A 16,437-nucleotide genomic window follows, 5' to 3' on the forward strand; every position below is an offset into this window, starting at 1 on the left:
ACTTTGTATTTTGTTAATTGAAAAAAAAAAAAACAAAAAAAAAAAAACTATTAAACACTTCTAGTTTTGAAAGAATTCTTACTTTGCAGCATTTTTCCACAACTGCCTAAAAGTTTTGCATAGTACTGTACTTCTTGTATTAAATCCTCGTGGTCTTCAAGAACTCTTCTCGTTGTTATTCCATAAGAACGTTCATGGTTTACTTCCAGTGGATACAATTCTGTCCATATTCAGGTGGACACAGGTGGTCATTAGAAGACACAGCTCTGATACACATACTGTAAGGGTATGTGCACACGAGCGGTGGCCTTTACGTCTGAAAAGACAGACTGTTTTCAGGAGAAAACAGCTGCCTCGTTTCAGACGTAAAAGCTCCTCCTCGCATTATGTGAGGCGTCTTTGACGCCCGTAAATCTTGAGCTGCTCTTCATTGACTTCAATGAAGAACGGCTCCAATTACGTTGCAAAGAAGTGTCCTGCACTTCTTTGCCGAGGCAGTCATTTTACGCGTCGTCGTTTGACAGCTGTCAAACGACGACGCGTAAATGACAGGTCGTCTGCACAGTGCGTCGGCAAACCCATTCAAATGAATGGGCAGATGTTTGCCGACGTATTGTAGCCCTATTTTCATAATACGCCTCGTTTACGTCTGAAAATAGGTCGTGTGAACCCAGCCTTACGAGTCATGCACCAGTGTGTCCATCACATGAACATGGGAAGAATTTTATCCACTGGAAGTAAGCAATGAATTTTCTTATTGAACAACAACTAGCAGAGATCTTGAAAACCATGTGAAAAATTAGTAAGTATATTAGGACTTGTGAACGGTTAGCCTGCAGATATTCTAGGATTAAAGATTCTGAACAGGTAATCTAGTACTCAATATAAAACGCCCTCCGTCAAACTGCCATGCTGTCCGTACACTCCTTATGTGCAAAATTAGATTCCTTCCATAAACTATACTGCAGTTTTTGTCTGTAGCCATTATGTGTTTTGGAACAGCCTAGCATCAGTGCTGAACAGGTTAGAATAGATCAGGATCATATCGAATTACATCCTGAACTAATAAAACATGGCAAAGAGGAGCACGGACAATTTGGGTATGATTAAACGAAGGATGGAACTTTAATAAGGATATAGGATTCACAGATGTAGCTGTCTTTATCTTGACTTAACGCATTAAATACAGTGTCAAGGAACTTTAGCTTGACTTTTTTTAATGGCTTTTGTTGTGGGATTACGCTGCAGCAAGCGATCAGTCAAGATAAAGATGGCTACATCTGTACACAAACATATCACTTGTACCTTAGTTCACACGTCTGATTTGGATCTCATGCATGTGAATGGGGTTTCTGCATCCCCATTTATATGAAGCAGAACATTTCCATGTAGACTTGTCTGGCGCGGAAAAAAAAAATACAAAAAAAGAAAAAAAAAAAAAATTCAGCGGCAAAAGTAAGGCCTAATTCACACGAGCGTGTCAGGTTTGCGCGTGTAAAAAAAAATGCAGCGCTTTTCCCGCATTACAATTCCGTGTGACATCCGTGTATAGTGCGTGTCTGCGTTTTTTTATGCACGTACGTCATCTGTATGTCACGCGTTTTTTATGCCAGCAAAATAAACTGAAGGAGTTTGTTTCCTAATTATTTCTTTAGCAACGGTTGTGAGAAAAACGTATGGCACACGGATGTGCGTCTGTGTACTGTCCGTGATTTACACGCACCTATTTACTTAAATGGGTGCGTGATGCACAAAAAAAAATGCACAAGTATAAGACATGCAGTGAGTTTCACGCAGTGGACACACGCTGCGTGAAAAACACTGGATATCTGAATAGCTCAATTGAATTGCATTGGTCCGTGTGACATCCGTTGTTTTAACGCGCGTAACACGGACGTGAAATACGCTCGTGTGAATAAGGCCTAAGTAGTATGCTACTTATTTCCACTAATTCCATACGGAAAAAAAACTGAGAATTAATCCTATTGAATGACAACAGGGCTAATCCTTTTGTAGATCTGCTGCACACTCCCAGAACATCTGTGGTAGAAATGCCTTTGATTTCTGTGGCAGATTATGTATGAATTAGTGTCAGATTTGCAGTATGCAAATCCATTACGTGTGAACGTAGCCTAACCAACATTCTGCACAGAGAAAAATACAGTTAATTTACAAAACTGGAGGTAAAGAAATTTGGAACCAATTCTCACTCACCCAGTGGCAGACAGACAGAATAGGGTCTCTGATTTAAAATAATTTATATATATATATATATATATATATATATATATATATATAAAGTGTTATTCCATTCTAGTAAAAAAAAAAAACTCTATTGAATAGTGTGCCACCAATGTAATTCACTAGTAATGAGCCATGGTAGTCAATAGTAGTACTTTACTCTCTTTTTAAATTGGTAATGGGCCCCTTTGCCTACAGGCCCCTGTGCCCTTCCACTAACTAAAAAATTTACTGTTCTCATATGCCAACATTCACTAGTAAAACAATCGTGACCTAACTGATTGCATTGATTGGGGCTTGTAATATACTGCTAGAAATCCATCAAATGGTGGGGGTCATAATGGTGTTTCAATTGGTTGTCCAGGTTTAGAAAAGCATGGCCGCTTTCTTCCAAAAACAGCGCCACTCCGGTCCATGGGTTTTGTCTGGTATTGCAACTCAGCTCCATTGAAGAGAATAGACAGATGTGGTGCGGTTTTAAAGTAAGCAGCCATGTTTTATAATCCTGGACAACCTTTTAATCACATTTCCTGGTAATAGCGTAGATTGAGCCAAGATGGTATGATGAAAACCTATCATGGCGACAAGCAGCAGGTCGACCCTTTGTAATACAGCCTTTTTTCATGAACTGAAGATCAGACAAACTATGACAGAGAAATACTTATATTTATAGAATACTCATTCCACTATGTAGCAGTAGGAGCACTGGGTCCAAATTAAATACCAAACATAGCAGTAAAGTGGTAGCTACACAATGACATTACATCCCATCGTTGCCAACTAGACCCCAGTGTAAATATTTTATAAATAAGATTAATAGATATAAAAGATTGCCAGAAGTATGATGTAAAATAACAAAAGGAACCAAAGGAAAAAATACAAACTTGAAAGTATTTGAAGTACTGCAAATGTCTCTATTTAGAATGTGGAAGGCAAAGTGTATAGCACAGGAATATGCGACAATGTAAATATTTGGAGTAGGTTAATCGGATATAGAACACTGCTTATTGAACTGTATAACATTAGTACACGTAATATAAATATCAATAAATTCAAAGGGGTAAGGAGACACATTTAAAGCATGTTTTGTCGAGCAGGTACTTTTTGCGAAAATTGCGTTGGCGTGATTAATAATTGTATTGGATATTATTTGTCAAAGCTCCACGGGTTATGCCGTTCTTGTTTGGAACACGTGTTTTAGAAAGCAAAACTTTATTTTCACTACCCACCTATAATATTAATATTAGGGAAATTACCTCATATATTAATAGAATCATTACTTTGAGCATGAGGTATTCAAGGATACAGCAGCCCTGTGTCATTGCCTTTAGAGTCTGTCAAAAAGAGTACAGGCTGCTATTTACAGCAGCTTGTATTTTGTATACGCACAGTAGACACCGGCTACAACAGCTTGTAGTCTACGGATGGGAATTTGGTTTTCCCACAGTCTTTTTATTATCAGAATAATTTCCACTGATAAAAAAAGGAGTCATTCTGATAATATATAATTTAATTACAATTACCTAATAGACCAGGCCTGGGTACATCCAAAGTATAACAATAATGGCAAACAGAAATGCAATGTGACTGACTAGGTTTTATAAGCTGTACTAAAAACACAGATATAATGTAATTGGTTGCTATGGAAAGCTCCAGTGATTTAATTTACACCGTCTAGACAGCAGCTTGCTAGTGCCCTGCTCCAAAATATCTTGGTAATTGTGCAATAATCTAACCATACTAGATGAAGCTTTCCCACTAGACAAAATAATTGGTTGTCTTAGATTTAATTTTAAAAAAATAAAAAAAAAGTTTAAAAAACTGTTTTTATATATATTTTAGTACACAGCCCCACCCTTGTCCATGGGCTGTGTCTGGTATTGCAACTCAGCCCCCCTGCAATCTCAGACAACCTCTTTTATACTTTATTTCTTTCTATAGTGTACACAGATCCTACTGTATGCACCATGCCTCTGAAATCATAGATTAAGTGATTGGGACCTTCTATATGTTCTTTCAGCCTTTACAGACATGCACAGACAAAGGAGGACTGCCTTCCATGCAGTGTCTGAGACCCACGTTTGGGGACCAGACTAATGCCCAGAATATTACAAAGTTACTTTATGTTACATACTCTGTTAGTTTTGCCTTATTTATGAAAAAAAGAGAGGACTTCCAATTGTGAGCTAGTTGTGTTAAACATAAGAGTTGACATATTATTTGCATCAAAGCCCCATAAAATAATAAAAAAAAAAAACCATTGTAAATTTGTTGCTTAACTGACTTTACTTTCGTTGTTATGTTTGGGATTGCAGACGCCTGGAGTAGAATGCTATATCTCCCATCATTAGGCAAATGTAGAATTTAATTATACATTAATACAGAGATATACATGATATATCTACTGATGCTCATGGCAATGTCACACCTGCTAAACTATTTCTAGCTCAAAAAGTTTATTGCTTGAACAAGTTCATAAATGTGTCTGAAAGGCATATCCATTTACCTTGAATAGCATCCATGTTTTTTTAGGTAACATTTAAATGAATAGGATATAGAAGGCTATTTTCAGAAAATTGCTCTCTAAAGAGGAAAGAGGTGGCAGCCACTAGGGTACAATGACATACTATAAGGACATCCCAATGTGTATCCGTATAGTGGTTTTCCCCATCTCAAACATTTATAGCATATTCATTAGATATGCCATAAAATGTCAGATAGATGCAGGTTCCACCTCTGACCACCTCTTTTGCTACGCGGTTTCTGAAACTCCCATAGAAGTGAATAGAAGTTATGGAAACCGCATAGCACAGCGAGTAAGCAGATTCTGTAACAGCCTAAGTTCCAGACAGAGTAGCTCACGGTGCTACTCTGTTTTCGGTAACTCCCATTCACTTCTATGAGAGTTCCAAAAACCGTATCAAAACGTGCTTGGCTGTTTCCAGAAAACCCAGCCAAATCGCAACGTAGTGGCCAGATTACAGCGATAGAACGGGCGTCTAGAGAAAAGGTGTAGGTCTCAAAAAGGTGGGACACTTATTAAAAATGTATGGCATTGTCAGGGATCATTACCATGTATATTGTTTGCAAAAAGATTATCCTCACATATATGTATGTATATATCAGTATATTACACAAAGAACTGGAATCTAACAAAATGGAGAATGTATCAGGGGCACGCCTATGGAGACACCACCCCTGGAATGCAAGGGGAGTGTACAGAAGAACTTACAGCTGAGGAGCCAATGGGGCTTAAGCACGTCCCACATCTCTAGGGAGGGAACTTTTTGTGTTTCTTTGTTCAAATAAAGTTAGTTCACTTCCTACTTGACTGAGGGAAAGATGTCTACCAATACTTGTCTGTCTGGTGTACTTTTTTCCATGCATGCTTTCAGTTTTCAATTTACAGAGGTGGTTATTCGGTGTGAGATAACAGGGGAAAAGGAAGTTTTACCCCGACAGCATTTCCTGTGGACAGGCCATAAATCTCAGATGGGAATACCCCTTTAAAAACATGGATATACTTTATGGCCTGCATTTTATTTTATTAGGGGAATTGCTAGTCATGTATTTCAGAAAATAATCAAAAAAGAGGCATGCTTGTACTATAGATATCTAATAAAGTAGGTACAAGTAGAGCATTCTGTGTACTAAGATACCTGAAAAGGAGTGATTCACAGACAGAGCATTTGCAGCATTAATTGATGCAAACATGTGTCTTAAAGGAAACATTACAACAGTTATCACAGCTGTACTGTAGATTTAGTTTGGCAGGGGACCTGTAAGTAGTAGGTGATTTTTTTTTTTTTTTGTAATGCATGCCTTTGGTATGAATAGCTTCATAGATATCTTAGAACAGACAATACAGTGTAACGTTTACAATATCCCTCCTGGTTATATTGCACTGTGGAATTTTCCTTTTTAAAATGATACAATGCTAACAGTGAGAAAAATGCCAATGAAAATTTCCAGAATTTCCTAAGGTTTTAACCATAGTAAAAAGTACAGTATGAATATAAATCTGTAATATTGAAACATAGCGAAGATCCAGTCAATAAATGTTTGTCACCGTTAAAGTGACAATCAACCAATTAGAACAAAATCATCTAAAACTAAATCAAAACATGGTTTACTGGAACTGTACAATTAAAGTTTATTGAATAAAGCATGGATAATGTTTAGACTGCAAAATATTACATAATTCATATCAGCGCACTCTGCAATAGACCCTCTGCATTATCTTCTAAATTACCCTTGAGAAAACTAATATTTAATACAACATTTAGGGTATGTTCACACGAGGGCGTCCGTTACGGCTGAAATTACGGGGATGTTTCAGCCTGAAAACATCCCCGTAATTTCAGCCGTAACGGCATGTGCAGGCGCTTGAACGCCGCGTCCATTACGGCCATAATTAGCGCTGCTATTCATTGGAGTCAATGAATAACGGCTCCAATTACGGCCAAAGAAGTGACAGGTCACTTCTTTGACGCGGGCGTCTATTTACGCGCCGTCTTTTGACAGCGGCGCGTAAATATACGCCTCGTGTGAACAGACAAACGTCTGCCCATTGCTTTCAATGGGCAGATGTTTCTCAGCGCTATTGAGGCGCTATTTTCAGACGTAATTCGGGGCAAAAACGCCCAAATTACGTCCGTAAATAGGCCGTGTGAACATACCCTTATAGGTTTAGGATATAAGGAGACTTAAATATGTCCTATATAGTCTAAACATTAAGAATTGTTAGAGATAGTAGCCCATCCTATGTAATCGATAGCACAATACATAACAGAAAATGGTTGAATGTATTCACAGAAAGAACTTAAAACTAACAGGTCACTCTTCCGGAGTTTGAAATCTGCCAATGGGACATCATACACAGACAGAGAAGACAAAGAGTAGTCATGGGCTGGGCAGAATATTGCACCACAGTTACCATGGACTGGGCAAATTGTATAAACAAATGTATTCCTTACGTTAAAGGGAATTTTTACATAAATTTTTTTTAAACAAATTAAAAACTATATACGGTTCCATATTGTCTGCAAGCGGTTTACATATTTTTTGTATATATTTCTATTCTATGTACAGCCATCTTGCCTGAGATTCTGTTATGAGAGATGAACAGCAGTTCAGAGTGCTTTACAGCAGCCACATGAACATAGGAAAACTCAGATAAAAAACAACCTATTTAATTCTGTGACAGTGTCTTGCAGAGAGAACGAGGAGGGGAGCTGTGTTCACTACCTGTTGTCAACAGTGCAATCCTGTGTTATCTGGTCTCCAGCTAAATAGAGTTGTTACCTTGCATTATAATATTGCCTGTGATAATGAGAGGACTGCTGAGAAGTGATCTCTACAGAACAGGAAGTGTCAGTCTGTCTATTATGAGGCTCAGTGGCCAAAGTGAAAACTGCAAGATTTTAATATAGATCACAAAAAGGAAAAGTGTAAATACCACACACTAAAATTGATGAGGATTCTTTTCCTTTAAATGTATAAGTAAATTAGCTCAGTGGAAGAAAAAGTTCCTCCTTGGACATTAAGATACTAGCGGAACTTACCAATTCTGGTGCTATTTCGTAAACGGCTTGATGCATATTGTGTGTCTCCTTTTGTGACGTAAACCCCTAACAAAATAAAAAATATCAGTATTTTCTAGAATAAAACATACTGAGATGCACTGGTTGCTCTATAGCTTTCATTCATAGTACTCACCTAACTCAGGATCACTTGTAGGTAGCTCACATGTACTATTATAATTTGTATTGTTTATATCCTTGAAAACATCAAATGTGCTGGTCACAGAGTTAAAAAAGTCTCTGGGTAAAAATTCCCCATCGGAAACATTATCTAAATATTCTTCTATAAAGTCCTATAAAGAGGAAAAAAAAAAAAACATTTTTTACCATACACTCAAATATATATATATATATATATATATATATATATATATATATATTTTTTTTTTTTTTTTTTATTTATTATTATTTTTTTTTTAAATGAACGATATTCATAACGTGGATGATCTGCTAACCAGATAGTTAAGATGGTCAAGTCTTACGTTAATACTCTCCAGCCCCCTGGAGTTTTCAGCATATTTTATTTACATAATGAATTTTAAATATTTATGTACAATATGCACAGAATGCATATGAAGTCACAAGAGGCCATGTTTTTGCTACTGGGTTAAGTTCTTTCACCTATCTGCACACGCTTGGAGGAATGTTCTGCTTATTCCAGCAATTATGTCTTCGCCTGCAGCTACATTCTCTACTCTGTGGGGGGCCTTTTAGCCGCTTTCATATTTTTAAAGAACGTCTATTACAGTTGTGCTTTAGATTAATTCCTGGTAAATTAATGTTCAACTTGTCCTTGCTGTCTTCTCTTGGCTTGAAGGCACAAAGGAAACACAAAATTGTACCATGTTAGCTATTGTTAGAGGCAGAAATAAGGGTAATTACATTGATACCCTTTATTCAGAAGAATAAAATTGCAAGCATGGACTATAAGGATTGATGCAATACCTAAACATGACACAAAAGGAACCTAACAAGTCTTAAAAGGTTGATATACAAGACATAACTTTTAATTCAGCTTTTCAGTAGTAAAGGTTCTGTACTATGCTAGCCAGCTCAGTCATCTACTCGGACAAGCAACGTTGCAGCATCATAGCTTCTCCATTGTTCAACTTGGTCAATAGAAAGCTGAATATAAATTATTATAATGCATATAGATATGAATACAATAGAAAATAGTCAAGGCTTAATTCACTTACTACCTGTTCACTAGATACTAATTGGTTTCATAATGCAAATACCACCACCCCCACCACCTTACGGAAACATGAAGTATAAAGAAGAAAAAAAAATGTAAAAATTAAAATTACCATTTGCTCATTGAGATGGACACAGTTCCTAATCTCTCGAAATATTAGGGACAGGTCTCCTAAGATTTTAGAATTTTGTGATGTATTAGAGAATCTGTTTACAAGTACTTCAAGGCGACTTGACAATTCATGCACCATCACGTATAACCAGCAATGTTTTGCCTGCAACACAAAAGGATGTAAATAAATACAAAATGTATAAAAAAGAAAAAAAAAAACAGGCATATTTCAAGAGAATATACAGTGTGCTTACAAAATATAAATTCTCTGATAAAAAAAAAAAAAAAAATTGAGAAAATGGAGCACTGAACAATTTTAAAATAACAAAGTGATGCTAGAATGTCATTATGTCAGAAAAGCCTAATTATATTTCAACTTTATTACCATCTGGCCTTGTTTTACCCACTACAGATGTTCATTGTTTTACATACAAAATAAATTTTCCAGAAACTGGATATTTTTTGCATTACTAACAATAATTAGCACAGCGAGTTAAAGCTAAAATAATGTGTAGGCAACAAGGTTTTGGACATGCCAAATATAAAAACATAAGACTTATCGGCATGGACACAAAATATATTCTATGATGAGTCAGTCAAACGTTAAGCAACTAGAATAAAAAAAAAAAAAAAAGTCTGGATGAATTGGTTCATACTAAAAAGGTGCCTCTGATATGGTTTTCATTCGAGCCCAACAATAAGGCTTCGTGCACATCTGCGTTGTGGCATCAGTTTTAGCGGATTGGTTGAATCAAAAATAAAAAAAAGACTGGCAGACTGACTAATGCCAGACTGAATGCCACAGAAGGTAAAATATGTTTGCTTTTGACTGATACGGTAAAACAGACTTTTTTCAGTTTGTCATCAGTTACAAGGAATTCGTTTTTATCTTTGCATCTTTCTTGCTTTCTTCATTTTTAGTCTGCGCATGTGCAGGAAAAAAAAAAAAGAATGGAACCGTTAAACCGTAATGCATAAGGCCATGTTCATATCTGCGTCAGGGCTCCGTTCCGTCGAAGCTTTTAGTCGACCGTATGTTTCTGTTTCCATCACCATTGATTTCAATGGTGACGGATCCGGTGCCAATGGTTTCCGTTTGGCTCCGTTGTGCAAGGGCTCAGTCGTTTTGACGGAATGAATACCGTAGTAGACTCCATAACGGAGCCCGGATGCAGATGTGAACGAAGCCTAACTGATAAAAACGGATATGCCATCCATTTGGATCAGTCATCCATTGACTTAAGTGACAAAAACAAAAAGCTCCTTTCCGTCAGGTTCCCGTAATTTGATGGAAACAATAGCGCAGCAGACTAGGATATTTGTTCCGTCAAAAAGAAACAGAAAACTGACGGAACAGAGCCTAACTGAGCACAACTGATGCAAAAATAAAACCTGTTGAAATCAATGGGTTTTTTGACGAATACGTTAACATCCGTTCTTGTGGTCCTCTGACGGAAACACTAGAATGGAAACCACAACACAGCCTAAGCTGTACTCTTTGTAGTTTGTTCTTTGTCTATGAGAAAAGATGGCCACCAGGCAGTGAAGCCTTGCCAACATAAAAAGACCGTTGTACGTATGTGCTCAGCATGGCATTCACAACAGCTAGGGTGTTTCACAGGGGAAGCCCACCACTAACAACTACCTTAGGTCAAGGCTCCAAAGATTAAGTAATTGTACCCTAAAATACCTGCCTAACCTGTTCCATTATTGCCCTTATCGCCATGTGTGGACAATGGAGCATTAAAAATAATAAAAAGGTAATAAAGCTTGTGTGTCTAAGCATGTTTTACTTGTGAATAGCTGGAAACAGAGCTAGTCATTAATATTGCATGTAGTCTTCAGGGTATTGCAATTGTCCTAATTCCACCATCATAAAATGTTAACTAGAGAGTTTATTCACAAGACCGAATTCTATGGAAACATAAGGTGGGATCTGAAATGCTAAATTCTAGTACAACATGTAAGGGTATGATCGCACGGTCGAGATTTGCACTACGCAAATACGCAATGTGGATTTTAAAAATGGCCTGCAACAGAAATCTGCAGCAGGAACATGTAATTCTGCCGTGGATTGGCACGTGGTCCGCACAGGATTCCCTCTATTGAACTTTAATGGAGGAAATCCACGGCTTTTTAGCATTCAGAATTCTGCATGATTTTTTTCCAGAGCATGAGCACATACATTTCAATAAAAAAAAAATACCCCATTCACATGCATTGCCAATAGAATGCTAGCAGATTGCCAGAATTTAGGCATGGAAGCCCTGCACACGACTGTAAAAATGGTCCGTAAATGAGGACCATGATACGGCCCGCAATTACGGACCCATTCAGTTCCAGCTACATACGTGCCGTAGAAATGTTCCGAAAATTATGTAACATGTCCGTTCTTTTGCATTTTATGTTCCGTGCTCTCAAACTTTGTATGGGAGCACGACCCAAAAATGCAGGCGGCTGGCCATGTCCGTAATCACGGTCGTGTCCATGGAGCCTAAATTCTGACAGAATCCACAACATGTAAACATGACCTAAGGAGTAAGAGTCTAAGGAGACGCAAAAGGCAAGACAAAATGGAAACCTTAAGATTAAACAGTGTTTTACAGCGTAAAAAACGTATTTGACATCTTTTGGGTGAAACACCTACTCTGCACATGAAATTGTAGAATTTGGAAGATAGGAATCCAAAACAGACATGGGAGTTTCCCCAAACAGATATAACGAGGAAACAAATTAAAATAAATTGGTAACAAAAGTGCAACTCTATGGCTTATATTAGTTGCGAATGCCTTGATTTTCTGTAGTGCCCTGATATTTTACTACTAAAACCTTGTCTAGGAAAAAGGAATAAAGTTGGGGTAAACTGCATGTATAAATCTTTCAAAAATACAAATATTGTAACATCAGGAAATAAAACCAGATCATAAATAGAATTCAGGTAACAGCAGACATCACTTAAGACACCCCCCCCTCCCAAAAAAAAAAACAAACACACGGAATTCATTAAAGTCTATTTAATTACAACAGGTAAAATAAAAACATGCACCCTACAAAAGATGAGTGACTCCTAGACAACATAAGCATTTTCCCCCCTATGGAAAAATAGTAAATCCAGACTCTGTCTATTCGATATGCAGGAGCTCCCTACAGCACTTTGTTATTCAAAATCATTGAACAGCAGAGAGTGCCCCTATCAGAAAGTTTTGGAATTCCAAGAACTGTAGGTCAAAAAGGAATAGGAATGTTTCTGGATTCCATTTTAATTGGCCTATTAAAAAAAGTTGATCAACTAGTATTTCGAGTTAAGCGGTCTCATCAGGTTTTGCACAAAAAAAAAAACCAAACACCCCCCCAATAGAAGACATTTTAAAAACATACATATAAAATAGAGAACTCAGTCGCTCTAGATCACTTTGGAAGCCAGCGTGTGAATTATATATATATATATATATCTTTTGTACAAATGGTAGTATAAATTTCTATATTTTATTGGATTTCCATACACCAGTATATAATAAAAATGATAAACTAGGGAGTCCCTTGAAAATGTATACCATTACTGCTGCCCCCTTACCGCATCTCCATCCATGACCTTGCTTTAACTTAAACAGCACCCGATCAATTATTAATGGCTACATGGTCGCTGTGCTCTGTACAATTTATGAACAGAGGGGAAACCATATAAAAACCCACTTATGGCCAATTATTAAAAAACATTTCACCTAAAAAGGATGGGTAGATTTTTTATTCTTATGAGGAAACATCGGATTTAAAAAAGGGGAAAGTATTACATTAACAGGTTATAAAATATCATGTTCAAAACATGAAGCCCGAACTTCGTGCTAGTAAAGATATTGATGACATTATAATAGTTTACACATTAGGTGAAACTAGTTTACACTTTTCTATTTGATTCTGTGTTATCGCCCTGTGCTATTAGAATATGAATGCAAGTTAACAAAATCTGTACCGTGGTCATAAAAATAGGTCAAATGGTTCACAGAAACTATTCAGGTATTAAGTAGAAAAGAAGTGTGACTTGTTTGACCATGGGCCGAGGTCGACAGAAATGCATATGGGGCATTTAGCAGGAAACAGCAAGAATTATTTGTAAGAAGTGCAAAAGTCACATCATTAGTGTCGACGCTTAAATTACTTGTGTCTGAAGTACTTCAGCTACACGCTAGTCGTTTTTTTACATCCATTTATGCAGTTCATTGCACAATAAGCTGGAGGTGCCAGCAAGCAATTTACTAAACAATCAAACAGTGAAACTCACGTGTCCAGTTTCACGCGTATATTTTAGAAAATGTATAATATTGAAGTTGTAAAAATAATAATCCCAAATTCCTACTACATAACTATAATATAGCCTTCAAAATGACCTCGTATGAAAAAAAAAATAAATAAATAAAAAGACAGAAAGTAAATATATGAAAACTTACAATATGCCAGTTGCATTGACCTATGGGCCTTCTGTAAAGATAAGGATCTTACACTCCAGCTTAAAACGATGCTGATATTTATTACCAGTCTTGCCCACATAACTAGTACATGGAAGACAGACTAGCTACAAGTTTGTTATCTCTCATTTGTGCTCTTCATACATACATAAAATAAAAATATATATATATATATATATATATATATATATATATATATATATATATATACACACACACACACACACACACACACACACACACACACACACACACATTATATACACACACAATGTAGCAGTAATACCAATCATAAATATACCTACTAGCTAACACCTATAAGACACTTTTGTGACTACAAGGCCAAAACCATTGATGTCATCTACTGTACTCCCATTCCACAATTTTGCTAAGGCCCCATGCACACGACCGTGCCCGCAATCACGGCCCGCGATTGCGGGCACGGCCGGCCGCTGACTGACGGCCGCATTTTCGGGCCGTGCTCCCATACAAAATGCGAAAGAACGGACATGTTCCATAATTCCCGGAACATTTCCACGGCACTGACACCCTTCCGTAGTGCTACGGAAAGGTGTCAGTGTTCAATGAAAGTGAATGGCTCCGGAGGTTTTTTGCTGTCGGGTGCATGGGGCCTAACTTTTGACCTCTTGTTCCTTTTCCAACACGTCCGTCTCAACAGTACATTGCTAAACAGGTCACTGAAGCTCCATGCATGTCGCTGCATATTCCCTTGCTGGTGTGATTCTTCATACTACTAATCTCCATAAGTAACAAAAGTTAAGGATCACATACTGTGATGATTGATGTAAGATTAGGGCCAGGTTAAAATTTCATTTGATTAATAACATCCAAATGGTTGAATGTACAAATGTATTGGTTATTAGACTCTATGATTTAATAGTGTTTTGCTTCAGATTTAAAAAAAAACAAACACTAAGGTTCAATTCACACGACAGGATCCGAGTGTTGGCCGATAAAAACTGCCGTTTTGGCCCGTTTTTCATCTGTTCAGTTTCCATTCCGGGCCGGGTTTCCGTTTTTAACAGACGATTTTTGCATCAGTTTTTTTCCCTATCTGTCTTAAAAACGGATGAACTTCGTAAAATGTTGTAAATTTTTTTGCCACACACTGCCCTTTGTAAATACTGCCATGGCCCTCCTTGTAGATAGTGCCACACAGCCCCCTTTTAACATAGCACCCCCTATAGATGGCACCCTCTAACTTCCTGTAGATCATACCACTGTAGGAGACCATTCCAGGAGAAGTCTGACCAATGTCCATATATGGAGAGTGAATTCAGGGACTTCTCCTGGAGCGGAAACACCAGCCACAGTGCCAGGGATTCCATTTCAGGAGTAGGGGACCGTGCCAAGAGAAGTCCCTACCATCACTGTCCAGATATAGACAATGAAGTTCGGAACTTCTCCTGGAGCGGAATCCCCGGCCACAGCTTCGGAAACAGGATTCCGCTCCTACCGGAACAAAAAAATAAAAAAATACCCTTCTCACATGCACTTCGCACTGTGAGAAGGAGAAGAGCAAACGAGTGGAAGAAAGCTCGGCCTTCACTCGGATCACATCCGAGTGACAGCTGTGCTTTACACAGCCCCATAGACATCTATGGGAGCCGTGCGGCCGGAAGAAAATAGGGAATGAACCATTTTCTAACCGCCTGGTTTAATCGGACCGCTAAAAAAAAAAAAAGCCCGTCAAACGCCTGGGAAACCCGGTCGTGTGAATAGGGCCTTATGCTGATGACAAAGTTGAATGCCCATGAAATCTATTAGGAATATATACACCAGCAGATAGTGGTTTGAAAATTGGTAAGAAAATGAAAAAAAAAAAAAAAATGTAGCACCGTTTTAGCCAGAAGCTATATGCAATGTTTAATACTTTTGTGTCAGAAAAGACAAAAGTATTGTAGGTATGATACCTTTATGGGCCAACCATAAAAATTATATATGCAAGCTTTCAGAGTACAAAGTATTTAACATTGCACACTAAACCAGACAATAACTTTAGGAGTTAACAAAGGGGGTATTCCTCATTCATCTAATAGCCAGGGTGACTACAAAAACTCTTGCTCTGGAGGACATGGCACATATGTGTATTGCATAGACAGTCTATGGAGTTGAACGGGAGCTGCGTGATGCTTCATTCCCCTGTGGTGGCACTGCAGGGTACTGAACAATTACGGTTGGGTTCTCAAAGTTGACAGCTAGCCACAAGGGGTCCCAGTAGCAAGACAACCGGTGATCAGCTATTTTCAGGGTTTCTTTTCTAACAAAAAGAATTTCAAAAGCAAAACACATTCAATAAAAAAAAAATTAGGTGCTAAAAAGGTCATTGTATACAAAAACACTTATTTCAATAAAGTTAAATTATCATACAAATTATTGCTACTAAAAGAAAGGTGATTTCAAATGTATATTTCATGTGGCAAAAGCAGCTATCAATACTTGGTAAGGGATTCTAAATATTTATAAATAAAATTGATTTGTTTCTAGTAAAACAATGGAGGTTTCATTATGGTGGTCATGGCTACAATCAGGGGTATGTATGTATGTTAGTTACACACTTTCGCTTTGTGAAAACTGGATATAATATACACAAACTGTATTACATTTATAAAGTTTAGTATGCATGCAGATTATATACAAGGTGCGTCCCAAAAGTAATAATGATTTCCCCAAAAATCTTTATTTAAAAAAAATAAATAAATACAATTAGGCTCGATCACCTTCAAAGTAAGTCCCCTGGGACTTACGATTCCAGCGACACTGCCATTCTTCATATCAGGGGTTGTTCAGAGTCCTTGTGGCGGATCGTACTCAAAAACTCTTG

The 16,437-nt window shown here is 37.5% G+C and overlaps 1 protein-coding gene across 1 annotated transcript in view; it reads right to left on the reverse strand.

Annotated features, from left to right (window-relative positions):
• KITLG (KIT ligand) overlaps nt 1–16,437 on the reverse strand; it is a 58,665-nt gene that overhangs the window by 9,454 nt on the left and 32,774 nt on the right. The window contains exons 4-6 of the mRNA XM_075860095.1: nt 9,131–9,292; nt 7,960–8,116; nt 7,806–7,871 (exon numbers count right to left, since the gene is read on the reverse strand). Of these exons, the coding sequence (XP_075716210.1) occupies nt 7,806–7,871; nt 7,960–8,116; nt 9,131–9,292 (385 nt within the window). The remainder of the gene's footprint in view (nt 1–7,805; nt 7,872–7,959; nt 8,117–9,130; nt 9,293–16,437) is intronic.

The sequence above is a fragment of the Rhinoderma darwinii genome, chromosome 3 (assembly GCF_050947455.1).
Source record: "Rhinoderma darwinii isolate aRhiDar2 chromosome 3, aRhiDar2.hap1, whole genome shotgun sequence".
Lineage (NCBI taxonomy): Eukaryota > Metazoa > Chordata > Amphibia > Anura > Rhinodermatidae > Rhinoderma > Rhinoderma darwinii.